General features: G+C 40.7%; 1 protein-coding gene across 2 annotated transcripts in view; it reads right to left on the minus strand.

Annotated features, from left to right (window-relative positions):
• Positions 1 to 17,368, minus strand: part of LOC149205632 (DNA oxidative demethylase ALKBH2-like) — a 67,579-nt gene that overhangs the window by 16,564 nt on the left and 33,647 nt on the right. The window contains exons 2-3 of one of the 2 annotated variants that reach the window (XR_016251891.1): positions 3,843 to 3,959; positions 2,971 to 3,613 (exon numbers count right to left, since the gene is read on the minus strand). Coding sequence is in view for 1 of the 2 variants with exons in the window: in XM_089393517.1 (XP_089249643.1) it covers positions 3,056 to 3,613; positions 3,843 to 3,959 (675 nt within the window). In the remaining variant the exon portion in view is untranslated. Of the gene's footprint in view, positions 1 to 2,785; positions 3,614 to 3,842; positions 3,960 to 17,368 lie in introns of those variants that run through there. The other variant, XM_089393517.1, reaches the window with a different exon arrangement.

Genomic DNA, 17,368 nt, shown 5'->3' on the forward strand with positions numbered 1-17,368 from the left:
TTGACTACATTATTTGTTCACAAGGCTTGATAGAAAGGATAGATGAAGTTAAGATTGGCGAGCATATGTGGGACTTAAAATCAGACCATAACCCAATTTATATAAAGCTATCTTGGTTAGAGGTAAGTCAACATAGGAGGAAAACCCAATGTTCTCAGCAATCGATATCAAGGGGCAAAATTCTTCTAACACAAGAAAATTTCACTATCTTCAAAACAATGTTGGAGAGATCAATTCAGAAAGAGAAGAGTGGTTCCCAAAGCCTCAATTGTCATGAGCTAACAAATATATTTAGAGTGCACTTGAAAAGTACAAAAGAGCAAAAAATAGGAAATCTAAATCAAATTGTTTTCTTGTAAATGCTTGGTTCGATGAGGAATGCAAAATGGCAAGGAAAACCTTGAAAAAGGCAGGCGAGGAGAAGATGAATGTAAAGTTATATAAGCATATTTTAAAAAAGAAAAAAGATGAGTTCATGCAAACAAGGCGAGAAGAGTTAATATATCTAGGCAAGAATCACCCAAAGCGTTTTTGGCAAGAACTTCAATCAAGGAAGAAGCAAATTGAAAATAATATTACAGCTAATCAATGGTTTGACTATGCAAGACAACTCTATGAGAAAGAATCAGAGGAGAAGCCTCCTCCTAGGATCAACACAACCACAAAGATTTTCACATTACAAGAAGTAGAGACAGGAATTAAAAAGTTGAAAATAGGAAAGGCAAAGGACTTGGTTGAACTTCAAGCATAATATCTAAAGTGGGGAATGAACATTCTTGCACCACACATCATGGAAATATTCAACGTCATTTGACAAGGATTCCCAAGAGATTGGACAACTAGTCAAACAATACCCCTTTTTAAAAGTGGAGACATTAATAATCCTTCCAACTATAGAACCATTATGATCAATCCTTTGTTTGAATAACTCTTCAACAGCATGGTGGAAAATAGAATCAGTGAGTGGGCGGAAGTCAAAGAAAAGAGGGCAAAAGGGCAAGCAAGTTTTAGGCCGAAACATTCTACAGTAGATCATGGTATCACGCTGAAACACATTATAAAAAAGGTTTGGGAGGCCAAAGAAGTATTTTGTTGCTTTGTTGACTTCAAAAAGGCATTTGACACAATCCCTAGAGATAAGTTGTGGAGTTGAATGGAAAAACTTGAAATTCCTTTGCATTATAGAGTTGTTGTCCATAGGCTTTACGAAGAGGTGAAAGTCAAAATTAGAACTTCAACAGGCATTTCAAAAAGCTTTAGAAGTGACATCGAAGTTGAGCAAGGTTGTCCTTTATCCCCTACTCTTTTTGGTCTATATATTGATAAATTGGAAAAGTGGTTAAATCTGCAAGGTGGGGATGGTGTTTGCTTGGGGGAGTTTGTGATAAAGCTTCTTTTATATGCTGATGACCTTGTATTGATTTTTAAATCAGCCCAGGGATTGCAAAGGCACTTATATGCCCTTGAGCATTTTTGTAAAGCAGCGGGGATGCAAGTCAATACCAGCAAGACCAAAATAATGATTTTCTCAAATAAAAAGAAGCAGAGTCAGCATGTGTTCTTCTTTGAAGGCAACATATGAAGAAGTAAAGGAATACAAGTACCTCAGGATCGATTTCAACAAGCTTAATTGGGAGCACTACAAAAAGAAGAGAATTTTAGGAGGGTGAAAAGCATTATATGTCCTTCAAAACAGATGTAGGGAGGCAGTGTTATGGGATTGGAAAACAATTAAAGTGCTTTTTGGGCTCCTAGTTTGTCCAATGATATTAGATGGGTGTGAATTGTGGGCTAGCAACATCCCTGTTTCAAAATGGAAGCAATTTGAGAAAATCCAAAAACGCTTGATCATGAGCAAGTTTAAAATAAATAAAAAAATTGGTTTCTTATGAGATAATGCTGAGTGAAACAAGGGAAACTTCCATCGAAGCAATTGCATGGTGCGTCTCATAAGATATCTTCAGAGAATTGAACAAATGGGAAAAGGTAGATGGCCTAAAGTTATCTTCAATGACGGAATGAGTGAAAGAAAGAAACCATGGATGTGAGAAAACAACAAATGGATGCAAAAATGGAACATTTACATCAATGTGTGTCCCACAAATACCAAGGATTTGAAGAGTTATGTTATGGAGAAGTTTCATGAGCATATATGGGGAAAAGAGTTGGGTAGAAAGACGAAGTACTATGTTCAATAATTCAACCCCACGTGTGATCTCCAACAAAAAGAGTACATTGGAGCTAGCATTCCATGGAGAGCAAAGATTCTTATTGCTCAATTAAGAACTAACTCGCATCAATTACGGTGCAAAACAGGTCGGTGGAAAAGACCTAAAGAAGTTTGGGAAGAGCGGGTGTGTACTTTTTGCACTTCTGGGACAATGGAATTAGAAAAACATTTCATTTTGGAATGTGATGCTTTCAGAGACATCAAAGACAATTACAACAACATGTTAACTTCGGTTCCTTGGCATTGTCTTTCAGTGAGGAGACCCTTAGAAGGTTGGGTCAGCTCATCATTAATTTGAATAATAAGAGGATTGAATTGCAAAAGGCAAAAAGCAAGGAAGCTAGTGGTCCCATAGACTATAGCTAGTCTCGTGGACGTTAAAATTTCATTCATTCACTCATTATCCTGATGCCATGTAGCCCTGAATAAGCAACTCCTAATCTATGATTCTGTGTAGACTAGATTCAGAAACTTCTGAATATCTAATGCAAACAAACCAAGTAACCAGCAAGCAGCGCCTGTAACACGTTTATTCATTCAATTTTACGATGATTCATATTCTTTTACCAGGACAATGAACTATAACATGGGACCAAGAAGTAGAAATTATTTTTAACATCTGAAAGTAACATGAAAATTGATTTACTTATAACCTAGGAAAGACTAATACGGGAATATGCAATGGATTATAATCATGCTTCAAGTTTTGGAGCGAATTTCAGCAAATCTAATGGGGCTACCTGTAAGCATTTTAAACATGTGCAGCACTGGTACTCCAAAGATTATCGCTATCATGTCGAACCCCTTTAGCACTTGATTCAAAAATTAGCTTTCCCGCACATATCTAAATGTGAGATTTATTCTCAAACCTGGCAGTTTCATCCGTTTGGGAACTGAATGTTCCCAATCCCTTTGGGTATAACCTTTCATTACAAAAAGTGAACCATGCTTGAGCATAAAGGAGTATCGGTCTTTATAAACTTGTGAAACTTGTGAATGGCTGTCTCCCCTGTTTGTTTTCAACTTTTCAAATACGTTAACAGTGTTTGACTGAAACGCCCTCTTTGTGCATAGGGGGACTGTTGATACTGCAGACATTTGGGCTATAGTCCCCTGAACTTCTGACTCACTATGTTTGATCTTTTTATCTTCTTTGGTTTCAACGCCATTGTTTAATGCCTGAACACCCTCCCCTTTTGATATCTTTGTTTTTTTCTTCCGCAACAAGAATTCACGTTCTGCACCAAATGTTACAGAGGCAATTGTAGGAGTCGGACCATACAAGACTTCATTATCAGAGTGCCAACCAACATAGTCACCCCCATGTTTGTATCTGTTTAGTAACAAACTGTTGAAAGTACTTCCTGGAAGTGCCTCGTGAACCTGCGCATGAAACTAATTAATCAATATGTTCAAAAACCTTACATTGAGTGAAGTTCCTATTCAATAAGAAGAAAACCAACTCATGAGATTTAAACTCTCTAATCAATCACCGTTTATTCCAATGACATTGGTACACACATGAGACAATCCAATATACAGGTTTAATTCCAGGCAACTAAAAATGGCTCCTCTGAAAAATATAACTTTATCATGGCAAGGAACAACTTACAGCCTGTAGAATATCTTTGAGTGGAGGATAGTCATCCCATGAATGAATGACAGGCTCATACCCACTGTATTTATATGCTGGCAAGCCACTTTTGGATACATAGCATGTCTCTCTTGGCTGCACACACATTCCATTAACCAACATTGGATATAGAACAAAATAAGATGGGAAAAGGTCAATGGACATGAAATGATAGCTGCACAGCAATTACAAAAGCATGCAGAATTATTTCCGTTAGCTAATGAAATGCAGCAGTGACTTGATCACCCACATGGTAAGCACAAAAAGAACTTCTTGAACATATCTTCAAAAAACAAAACAAGCACAGTGATTTAGATGCATTTACATTGATTTAATACAAGGTGTTTGAACGAATGCAACATGATGTGAACCTGGACAAATATTTCATAGAATATACAAGCAAATGAAGCATTATAGATGGAAGAATATTTATGGACCCATTACATTGATGTCAAGGAACACAAATGATGGGAAAGCAGACCCTGAGAAAAGGAAATGTGCATATGAACAGTGGTCCCAATTCTACGAGCAAGCAAAAAGCAAAAGAGTGGAAAAGAATTTCCATGTCAAAGGCAAAAATTCGCACTTAAGGAAACCATGATGTGAGCAGAGAGCGGAGAGCCAAAGAGAGTGAACAAGATAGAAAGAAAATGGAAGGAAATACAAGCTACTCTATGTTAGATGGCTTTAAAGAAATGTAGAAATCAAGGTTACTTGGGAGCGGGTGCGAAAATGGAGAGCGGGAGCGACATTTTCAAAAGCTCCCGGTTTGGGAGCGAATCCTGGAGCCATTTTTATATATATATATATATTGATGCATATATGTCAACAAAAACATGTAGAATGATGAATTAAATATAAAAAACATAGATTGAACCATATAACAACAATCATCTAGAAGTTATAATCGTCATCAACCACGTCCACAAGTTAGTAACATACAACATATTGAGTCTCATGAATCATGATTCATCAATCTTAAAGTTTGAAGCTTTCAAAATTCAATATATAACATTTATCATCATTGATCACCAAAGTTGCACTTGTAAGCTAAGTGTAATCATGTTAAAATTGGCAACTAGGGTCAAACTCCATGTGGGTCATCTTATTAATGGAAGCTCATATTTTTCATGGATCCCTCTCATCGAGAGATGTAGGATTGATCTAAAGATCATCCGATTCCGATAAGTATTCATGGAGATATGAATTTATTTGTGTTATGGGACAATTCGTCAAAGTCGGCCAGCAACCAAATAAACCCCACTTGTGCTCAACGTTTTAATATAAATAGAGGTGGCCTTCAAGTCATTTCAACACACTTGGAATCTCTTCCTCTCTACTTGTCTTTGGGTTTCAATAGGAGGAAGGATCCTAACGGATAACGTTGCCCTAATCCAAAGGGCAGAAGCTGAAACTAACAGAAAAAACCGGAACTGTCAGAACTGTCGAGAACAGCCGAAACTGCTGGGAACAGCCAGAACTGCCGGGAACTATCAGAACTGTCGAGAAAAGCCAGAACTGCCAGGAACTATCGGAACTGGCGGCAAAAGCCGGAACTGTCGGAATTGCCGAAACTGTCGGAACTGTCGAGAATCTCCGGAACTGTCAGGAACAGCCAAAATTGCCGGAACAACCGGGAACGCTGACGCAGAGGGCAGATGCCAGAACAGCGAGGAACTAGCGGGAAAAGTCGGAACTGTCGGGAATAGCCAGAACCGCCAAAACTGCTGGGAACAACCGAAATTGCCGAAACTACCGGAACAGCGTGAGCATCTGTCTTCGAAGAAGAGCAACATGCAAGGGACAACTAACTAACATTGGGACAGTTGTATGGTACTTAGCAGCAAATACACCAAGCATGCAATATTACAACTAGCATGCAACAACAAGCATGCTAAGGACAACAAGCATGCTAGGGACAACAAGCAAACAAGATGCAGCCAACACATAGGTGTTAAAATGGGCAACTAGGGCCAAACTCCATGTGGGTCATCTTATTTATGGCAACTGATATTTTTCTTGGATCTCTCTCATCGAGGTGTAGGATTGATCTAAAGATCATCCGACTCCAATAAGTATTCATGGAGTTATGAATTTATTTGCGTTATAAGACAATTCGTCAAGGTCGGCCAGCAACCAAATAAACCCCACATGTGCTCAACGTTTTAGTATAAATAGAGGTGGCCTTCAAGTCATTTCAACACACTTGGGATCTCTTTCTCTCTCTACTTGTCTTTGGGTTTTAGTAAGAGGAGAGATCCTAAGGAATAACGTTGCCCTGATCCAGAGGGCAGAAAGTCGGAACTGCCGAAAATGCCAGAAAAGCCGGAAAAGCCAAAACTGCCGGAAAAGTCAGAAATGTTGGAAAAGCCGAAACTGCAAGAAAAGTTGGAAAAGCTGAAACTGCCAGAAAAGCTGGAACTGCCGGAAAAGCCGGAACTGCCGGAAGAGCCGGAACTGCCAGAAAAACCGGAACTGCCGAAAAAGCCGGAACTACCAGAAAAAGTCGGAAATGTCGGAACTGCCGAAAAAGTCGGAACTGCGGGAACTGCCAGAAAAGCCGGAAAAACCGGAAAATCCAGAAATGCTGGAAATGCCAGAACTGCCGGAAAAGCCGGAACTATCGGGACAGTCCGAATTGCCAGGAACTGCCGGGAACGGCCGGAACTGTCGACACTGCCGGAAACTACCGAAACAGCGGGAGCATTTGTCTCCGAAGGAGAGCAACATGCAAGGGACAGCTAACTAACATTGGGACAGTTGTATGGTACTTAGCAGCAAATACACCAAGCATGCAATGTTACAGCTAGCATGCAAGGGACGACTAGCATGCAACAACAAGCATGCCAGGGACAACAAGGAAGCAAGGTGCAGCCAACACATAGGTCAGGATGGCAACATGGTGCAGCAATGGCACATAATGCAGTACAGTGATGGGTACAGTCATGATTAAAGAAGCGTGATGAGATGCGGCATAGTGATGATGGGTGCAGCATGGTGCAGCGCGGTGAGGTGTAGCATGATGACGAAATGCAACACAACTATACGTGAAGGAGTCACCTTGGAGAATTAGTTGAAGCAGCATGTCTTCAACTGATCTCATGTATCATCTTCTTAGAGATGATCTATGCTCTTATCTAAATAAGTCAAAGTGTTGACTTCTGTTGTAAACGTACTCTCTCTCTCTCTCTCTGTTGAACTATTGAAGGACATATAAGAAGAAATGATCAAGGGTTCCCCACATTGGGGTTTGTCCCTGGCTAGCGCCACATCTTGTGTCCTCTTGCCTTGGCTTGTCTTCTACGATTTATGTTTATGTTCTATCTGCAGTTTACTTTAATGCTGATGTGATTGCTAATCTGGAAAAGATATGGAGCTAACTGTAAAAATTGAAATAAATTGCTCTAAGATAGAACATACCTAAAATTAACAATAGGTCAGTATGGCAACATGCTGCAACAATGACACATAATGCAATACAATAATGGGTACTGTCATGATTAATGAAGTGCGATGAGATGCAGCATAGTGATGATGGGGGCAGCGCGGTGAGGTGTAGCATGATGACGAAATGAAGCACAACAATAGGTGAAGGAGTCACCTTGGAGAATAAGTTGAAGCAGCTTGTCTTCAACTGATCTCATGTATCATCTTCTTAGAGATGATCTATGCTCTTATCTAGATAATTCAAAGTGTTGACTTCTATTGTAAATGTACTATCTCTCTCTCTCTGCTGAACTATTGAAGAACATATAAGAAGAATTGATCAAGGGTTTCCCCACATTGGGGTTTGTCCCTGGCTAGCGTCACATCTTGTGTCCTCTTGTCTTGGCTTGTTTTCTGCGATTTATGTTTATGTTCTATCTGCAGTTTACTTTAATGTTGATGTGATTGCTAATCTGGAAAAGATTTTGAGCTAACTGTGAAAATTGAAATAAATTGCTCTAAGCATAGAACATACCTAAAATTAACATGGCATCGGAGCTGAGATGAAGACAATGACCAAGCAAGAGTGAGAGCAATCACCGAAGACAGTTGGGAAAGGAGAAAAAGATCAATGGATTCCTCATCCCTCTTCAAATTCACTAAGGGTGAAGTCGAAGCAGAAAATATTATCAGAATGGCATAGCATAAGTTTCTGATGGCCTACCTAAAGATGACTTCAATGGGAAGTCCGGATCTAAGGGTGAAAGGAAACGCAGATGGCTTGGTTGTAATAAGTTCGGCCATTATGCGAAGGAGTGTGAGGTAGGGACACATCACTTGATGATGATAAAAATCACTCTAGGGACATCTTCAATGATCAAAGGAATGACCGGTAATGCAGGTCATCAAGGAAATGGTCGACTCTTCAAAGAAAGCAAGGAACCCCAGGTATGAAGAATCAAATGTTGTTTCTGATAAGATAAAGAAGCATTATCTTGTATTGGCCCTCTCCTTCAGATTCTTTGGGAATCTGGCTTATTGATCGTAGTGCTTCAAGGCACCTCATCAGATAGAAGGGTGATCTCTCGAATTTGGTAGAGACGGAAACAACCATGGGATTATACTTGGAGTCGATGCCACCTATCTCGGAAATGGTGTAGGGAATGTTACCCCTCAATTGAATGAGGGTAACTCTATTCATTTTCAAGAATCTCTTTTATGTACATAATCGCAAGAAGAACGTGGTGTCCATCTCGGAAATGGAAGTCAACGGTTTCAGGGTGGCATTCATCGATGGAAAGGTACGTGTTAAAAAATAAAATTTTCAAAGATGTTTTTTCTCATGGGTTCAAGGTTGGCAATTTGTATCAAGTTACAGGATGGTCCATTGGGGATCATGTCAATTGACATATCGCATCTATAACACCGGAGGTCTACCTATGGGGCCCTACCCGATGCAAGTCAGATGGTGATAGGGATGCCTGAATTCAAGAAGAGCATGAAGGTACATGTCTGAGATGTACCGAAGGAAAATCTTATAAGGGGACCATTCCCCTCATGCAGCAGGTCCACAAGTTTGGAACAACCCGAGGAGTTTGAGATTGATGATCAGGAATCTCAAGTATGCAGGTGGAAGAAATCCCTCTATGGCTTGAAGCAAAACTCCCCCGGCGTAGTATGAGAGGATTGATAGCTGTCAGATGAAGCTGAGATTCACTAAGAGTGAAGTCGATCCAAACCATTGTTTGAAGGTTGTGGATGATAGACCTCTCATACCAGCGCCTTATGAGGACGACCTATTTTTGACGGGTGCAAACCCTCTCATTTGTAGAAGTAAGCGGGAGTTGGATTCCGGATGTGGAATGATAAACTGCAACACTGTGACTACCTCGAGGATCTTAACTTTCAGAAATTATATGGTAGTGATGTTAGAGCAGATTTGGGAAATGCCTCTGAGTTTCATAAACTCATTCGCATTGATGTTCTTGGTGAACTTCTGTCCGGATATATGTTTTTTAGTTAGCATGGTGAGCTCATATTTGGTTGAGTCTCACTAGATTGGTGCCAAGAATCTTTTGAGATATCTTCGGGGCACAATCTCTCATGGATTGAGATACACTACCAGAAATATGAAACTGCATGATTATTCGAATGCTGACTGGACAAGCAGTGTGGAGGATCACTAGAGCACTTCTCAATGCTAGTTCTCTTTGGATTCTGCTTCGATATCATGGATGAGTAGGAGCAGAAGTCGATTGCTATAAGCACCGCCGAGACCAAATACATAGCTACGAGTATGATCTCGTGTGAAGCTGCATGGTTGCAGAAACTCTTAAGTGAGTTGTTTGTACACATGATGAATACCACTGTGATTCTTTGTGACAACCAGAGGGGGGATTCGATTATTAAGGAATCCTGTATTCGATGATTGCTCCAACAGATAGACATCAGATACTGCCTTATCTGGGATACGGTAAGTCGATGAGCGAGGAGGCTCCATCGCATTAAGACTAATGTACAGGTCGCAGAAATTTTGTCAAAGCCCCGAGGAAAAGTCAAATTTGTGACTTTCCCGAACGACTTGGAGTCGTTGAGAGACCTTCTTATAAGGGTCCTGCATGTTGCATGCATTGAGCTCTGGGAGCTCTAGGGGGCTTGGGGTACTTACTGGAGCAACATACGACCACAGGGCAACTCACCCTCCCCTGGTGGTGCGCTATGTACAAGACAACATGTTCAACCTTCCCCTGTGATACCCCGTGGCGACTGTGGAACAGGATGATTAGTTCTCTTGTGGGCTGGGATGATTAGTTCTCCTGTGGAAACTATGGAACAGGATGATTAGTTCTCCTGTGGGCCAAGATGATTAGTTCTCCCGTGGCAAATGTGGAACATGATGATTAGTTCTCATGTGGGCTGGGATGATTAGTTCTCCCATGGCAATTGTGGAACACGATGATTAGTTCTCCTGTGGACCGGGATGATTAGTTCTCCCGTGCCAACTATGGAACAGGATGATTAGTTCTCCTATGGGCCGGGATGATTAGTTCTCCCGTGGCAACTGTGGAACAGGATAATTAGTTCTCCTATGGGCCGGGATGATTAGTTCTCCCGTGGCACTGTGGTACAGGATGATTAGTTCTCCCGTGGCAACTGTGAAACAGGATGATTAGTTCTCCTATGGGCCGGGATGATTACTTCTCCTATGGCGACTGTGGGGCAGGATGATTCGTTCTCCTGTGGACAGGATGATTAGTTCTCTTGTCGAGGCATCCTACCCATGCAGTTTGGGACTCATGGGAAGTACCTCTCATCTGATCAATGAGTAAGGAAATGGGGTTAGGGACCATAGTAGTACTATTGATGGACGCATCAATGTATCTAGCGTACTCCCTATGCTAAGATGACCTCCATTGATCTGGGATCAATGAAGCTGATCTGGGATCAGTATGAGTGGTTTGAGATACTCTCTTGTGATATTAATCTAGGATCAATAAACTGACTTCGGGCCAGTAAGAGTGAGGTGACACACTCTCTTCAGATGAAACTGACTTCGGGTCAATAGAGAATGGTATGAGACATTCTTGATCAATTCTTCTTCTTCATGGTTCAGCAGAGCAGAGCAGTGCAGGGCACTAATGGCAGAGATAGTACAGTCGGACATATGGATCAGCGGATGGAGTTCTCCCTAGTTGAGAGGGAGTGTTAAAATTGGCAACTAGGGCCAAACTCCATGTGGGTCATCTTATTAATGGAAGCTAATATTTTTCTTGGATCCCTCTCATCGAGAGGTATAGGATTGATCTAAAGATCATCCGATTCCAATAAGTATTCATGGAGATATGAATTTATTTGTGTTACGGGACAATTCGTCAAGGTCGGCCAGCAACCAAATAAACCCCACTTGTGCTCAACATTTTAGTATAAATAAAGGTGGCCTTCAAGTCATTTCAACACACTTGGGATCTCTTCCTCTCTACTTGTTTTTGGGTTTTAGTAGGAGGAGGGATCCTGAGGGATAACGCTGCCCTAATCCAGAGGGCAGAAGCCGGAACTACCAAGAAAAGCCGAAACTGTCGGAACTGTCGAGAAATGTCGGAACTGCAAGAACTGCCAGGAACTGTCGGAACTACTGGGAATAGCCAAAACTGTCGGAACTGCCGAGGACTGCTGGAACTGCTGAGAAACGCCGAAACTGCCGAGAAAAGCCGGAACTGCCAGGAACTATCAAAACTGTTGGGAAAAGCCGGAACTGCCGGAATTGCCGGAACTGTCGGGAATAGCCGAAACTACCGAGAACAGCGAGAATTGCCGGAACAGCTGAGAAAGCTGACGCAGAGGGCAGATGCCGGAACTGCCGGAACTGCCGAGAATAACTGGAATTGCCGGAACTGTCGGAACTGCTGGGAACAGCCAAAATTGCCGAAACTACCGGAACAGCTTGAGCATCTGTCTCCAAAGGAGAGCAGCATGCAAGGGACAACCAACTAACATTGGGACAGTTGTAGGGTACTTAGCAGCAAATACACCAAGCATGCAATGTTACAGCTAGCATGCAAGGGACAGCTAGCATGCTAAGGACAACAAGCATGCTAGGGACAACAAGCAAGCAAGGGACAACAAGAAAACAAGATGCAGCCAACACATAGGTAAGTATGGCAACATGGTGCAACAATGACACAATGCAATACAGTAATGGGTACAACCATGATTAATAAAGCGTGATGAGATGCAGCATAGTGATGATGGGTGCAGCACGGTGAGGTGCAGCATGATGACGAAATGAAGCACAACGATAGGTGAAGGAGTCACCTTGGAGAATCAGTTGAAGCAGCATGTCTTCAACTGATCTCATCTATCATCTTCGTAGAGATGATCTATGCTCTTATCTAGATAAGTCAAAGTGTTGACTTTTGTTGTAAATGTACTATCTCTCTCTCTGCTGAACTATTGAAGAACATATAAGAAGAATTGATCAAGGGTTTCCCCACATTGGGGTTTGTCCTTGGCTAGCGCCACATCTTGTGTCCTCTTGTCTTGGCTTGTCTTCTACGATTTATGTTTATGTTTTGTCTGCAGTTTACTTTAATGCTGATGTGATTGCTAATTTGGAAAAGATTTTGAGCTAACTGTGAAAATTGAAATAAATTGCTCTAAACATAGAACATACCTAAAATTAACAAATCATTACAACAAATAATATCTAACATGAAATGAAATGTTATAAAATGAAATGAAACAAAACAACTTTCAATTTTCACAAAGCATCATATTCATAATTCTTTACCAATGAGTTATAATTGCCAACTTCAAACTTAAATTGTCATATATTGTTTACAAAATATATCATAATAAATATGAAAGAGTCAACACTTATAAAAACTACTAGAAACTAGAAAAGACAAGTAAATCTATCATGTACATCTTCCTCTTGCCACCACGAATAATGTTTAATTTCTGAGTAGGTCGTGGTGGTCTTCTAGGAGTCTCCTCCTGCACAGTCCCATGACCAAAACCAAAAGGCACATGCCCTCCACGTGAGGATGTACATGGAGGCGGCGACAACAAAGGAACAAGACTTGGAACTCGAGCACTGCTACTGGATGGTGGGGGTGGCATGGTTGTTGCTTCATCTTCCTTTCTCATAAGTTTTTGCTTCTAGTTCTTCAAGATGTGTAGTGCCATCCTCCAATTTTTTTTCCTCTGGGTGGTTGTCCCAAATTTTATATGTTGGATCCTCATAAGCCCGATCACAGTGATGACTCGACAACCTCAAGTTATAGTGCACATAAACCAAGCTTTCTACCCGGTTTTCATTGAGTCTATTTCTTCTCACATTATGTATGAAGTTGTAGGTGCTCCAACACCTCTCTGCAGAAGAAGTATTTACAACCTGTGAGAGAACTTTTTTTGCCAGTTTTGGCAAAAGTCCCTAGCCGCCATATGCTCCCCACCATGTGAGAGCATCAAATCTATTTCTATCTTCCATTGCATGGAAAGAACCAAACAAACCAGTGCAACTGAAGTATTTGCCTATTTCAAGACGCAGATTAGCACATTCCTCCCTGTCAAGTATCAACTTGTTTAATGGTTGCAAATATACTGTAGATACCTCTTGATCTATATGGGGTTTGACCCTAACCCCACCCCTAGGTGCAGGTTGGCCCAAACAAGATGGAGAGTAGTATTTTGGCATAAGGATATACGCCAAGGCATGAAGTGGAACATTAAGTTTATTCCACCGTGTACACACACAATTGTGAATCAGTGTATACGAGTTGGGATCATCTTTCTAAACAATATCTTTTATTTACCCCAACATGGTATCCATTTGCTCATACACCTCCCCAATCACTGGTTTATTTGTATCTGCAAAACGAATCATGTGATAAATGGGCTTGGTTAATTCCAATACTTGCCTCACATATGCGCAAAATTGACCATCAAGAACAGTGTCCTCCACTTGTTCAAAACCTTGCTTTTCAGATGCATTTGTAGCTCTTTCCTTTAATACCTGCCAGTGTGGACTTGATACCATGCTAGCCAATGACTCTCTTACCTTCAGAAGGCCACTGAAGGTGAGGTAATAGCTAGAAAATCTAGTCTTCGCAATCTTCAACAGCTCCAATCTTGAGTGGCTGCGGAAAAGCCCATGGGTATTGCTATGATTTGTAATAAATTTTATCATTTGTTTGCCTCTCTTGTACAAATCACCAATCCATTTGTATTGTTGGTTTTTGTTCTTAATAATATCATGCATCAAAAGGTTCATTGTGTGAACCAAACACCCAGACCAAAATATGTTGGGGTATTTATCCTCAATAATTTCTCCCGTTGCCTTACAATTAGCAGCATTATCAGTGATGACATTGTATGGCCCAATACGTTCAATTGTTTCAAGTAATGGTTCTGCAATGTTGATGCCGGTCTTGAACTTGTCTGAGTAATCATATGTTGAAAGAAAGATGGCACCACTAACAAACACAGCAAGAACACTTATCAATGGCTTGTCTTTTATATTTGTCCATCCATCAGATATAATGGACACCCCATGCTCAATCCAAGAATTTGTCATTCTACTCAAAGAATGTGATATTTTTGCTTTTTCATGATCAAGTCCAATGGTTCTAGCCTTGTCATACCTAGGGCTCTTGTATCCTTTAGGGGCATCATTTATGGCAGAAACCATTTCATGCCAATAAGGTGAGCGAAGAACATTGAATGGTATCCCACATGCATAGAGAAACCGGTAAACTTTTGAATCCACATTATTCCTACACCCTTCATCAAGGAAATATGATATGGTTCTACACCTTAAAGAGATGTTTGGTGACCCTGTTCCTCCATATCCACTGTCATGGGAGGATGTTGAAGGAGTTCTTTATGCATGTGATTGTGAGCTTGGTTCAAAGAAACCCTTTGATTTTTTCGATTTGTATTGGGCTTCCTCCTCTTCCCTTATGTATTTGACTCTCTCTGTTGCTGACACACCTGTACAAGTTTTGATTCCTATTTGTTTATCTCCATCCCATGGCCTTTTCCGGCAGAGGTGCTTTCTGGCATAGGTGTAGGAACATGTGTAATTATTGTTGCAATGGAGGCAACGAAATTTAGTGGTTTTGCCCCCTTTCCCTGCTTCAGGCCTAGTAACATATTTTCACAATGGGGTTTGGTCTTGTTTAGTTTTTTGAGCTGAATCATGTTCACTCTCCTCCAGTGCCTCCTCACCAAGGTACTCCTCTCCGGGGTTTTCATCAAATCCACTATAACCCACTTCTTCATCCCCTTCTTCATGTTCAACCCTCCTTTTTCTACTCTCCAACACCATAATAACCAACAAAAAAAACCAAGAAGAAGAAAATGCCAAGCAATATAACCATGATGTTTTAAATTTGAAGTTTTGAATCTGCAAAAAAATGGAATGGGAATGAGAAATAGAGAAAAAAAAAATATTTATTTATTTAAAAAAAAAATAAAAAATAAAAAAATAAAAAAAAATAAAAATTTGCTAGATTAGAGTGTAGATCCTACCTCTTTGGCCTCCAATCCCAAGCTCCAATCTCCCCTTGCAAGCTCTTCAAACTCCTCCAAGCTCCTCTCCTTGCTTCAAACTCTCTCCAAACTCTCTTGCTCTCTCTCCAAATTCTCTTACTCTCTCTCAATGGGATGAAATGAATAATGGGAGGGGAGAGGATTTATTTATTGCCCCCCTCCCCTTCCCTCTCTCCCTTTTTCCCTCCCTTTCCCTCTCTCTCGGCCACGCAGGCGTCGCTTTCCGCCGATCAGGAGCGACTTTTCCAACTAGGAAGCAGTCAAGAGCGATCGCTCCCCAACCACTCCCCAATTGGAAAAGTTGCTCCCGACCGGAGCGCAAATTGGGAGCGAGATCGAGGGGGGGGGCGCTCCCCCACAACCCTAGTAGGAATACATTACGTTACACCATTTGGGCTTAAAACAACTTGACCAAGTCAAACATTGGTAATAAGAAATATAACATAATGTCCAAAATACATTATCATCGTTTCCTCCCGCTTAGAGGAAACTGTCAATAATATCTAATGATTAGTAGCAGTCAATCACTGCACATGGGACTACCAACCATGTGAGTGCTTGGTTGTCCATGTGTACCTTAATAACGAATAACAATTCTTTGACAATCCATGATATTTTGGTGTATCCAAAAATATGCTTCAAGACTTATCATCCATGCACCTAATTTTTCTCCACCGTGTGTGCCGTCAAAGTGCAATAAAGCGGTCTTTGTGCCCAGCTTAAGACCAAGTGGAATGGCCATAGGAGTTTATTGTTGTGTGGCTCTTAGTAATTGTTATACAATGAACTGTTGTTCCATTAACCGTTGGAACATGGACATCATATTGTGCATCATCTTTGCTTGGAACTCGATCCACTGTTGTCACCGATCTTGAAGCTCGTTAGCCAAGAGTTGGTCCTCAATCACCGTGTTCAGCAAAATTGAAGCTTCAAGTTCAAAGCAGTGAAACATGAATCTCCGATCACTCACGATTAATCGTGAGTCAAACTCTGCTCTTCCCTCAAACGATCTGATTCAACTCTGGGCAAGTCAAACTCGCGTTGACCGAGTTTGACTCGTGGTCAACATGAGTTTGACTTGCAACTCACCAATTAATTGTGATTTAGGCGACTGAGGCGATTTTCAGCGCTCAACTCGACGAGCACAGGTTTTAACTTTTAGGGTTTCCGCATTTTTCCCTGCATGGTTTAGTTAGGTTAAAAATTAAACGTCAGTGCGCAACTCACTTCTCACTACTCATGCCCGCAACTCATACACCGAGAAGGTAATAGAGGCATGGTTTCAGTTTCAGTTTACTCTACGCAATAGAGTCGTAGTGTAATAGAGGCGTAGTGTGCAGTGTGCTCCAGTGTTAGCTTCAGTGTGTGCTCTGTTAGATATTTCAGTACCAAACCATTATCGTAACACTTCAGTAGCGATCAAGAGATTTCAGTTACTATTTTTTTCACTGATTAGTATGCAGTATTTTATAAACTTTTAGACACAGATGCTTCTGGTTCTATGTAGTCAATAGTTAGGAGTCAGGACTCAGTACTTTGGATCATGTTTGGACTCATAACATATATGAGATACTTATCCATTCATGATATTTTGGACATCTATTGATATTATGCATTGTTTGGACATGGCCTTATTGATTATCAATGAAAAATATTTTTTAATTCAATATGTGTATATCTTTATTTTTTGAATTGACCGATTTTTCCCAATCCGATTAAAACTTTTCACTCTTTTGCCTTGCCAATTTATTGTCGATTCCGAGTCTGGTAACATTGGTTCAAAGTCCATCAAACTTCAAAGTAAATTGAATTTGTTTGTTCCTATTCGCCAAGCATCGAGCCAAATATCAAGCCAACTGATTGGGCAAAAAAATTTGTTGGAATTGATTGGAATTCACCTGGATCATATTTGTTGGGGTTCATTTCTAAAAATATTATTAAAAACAAAAAAACCCTAATTCTCTAATACGCAGTTCCAACTCATGTTCATTTCCATCTAATTGCAAATCGCAGCCTGTTAAACAGTA

The sequence above is a fragment of the Pinus tabuliformis genome, chromosome 1_2 (assembly GCF_031772625.1).
Source record: "Pinus tabuliformis cultivar Carrire ecotype Pingquan chromosome 1_2, CPIR1, whole genome shotgun sequence".
Taxonomy (NCBI): domain Eukaryota; kingdom Viridiplantae; phylum Streptophyta; class Pinopsida; order Pinales; family Pinaceae; genus Pinus; species Pinus tabuliformis.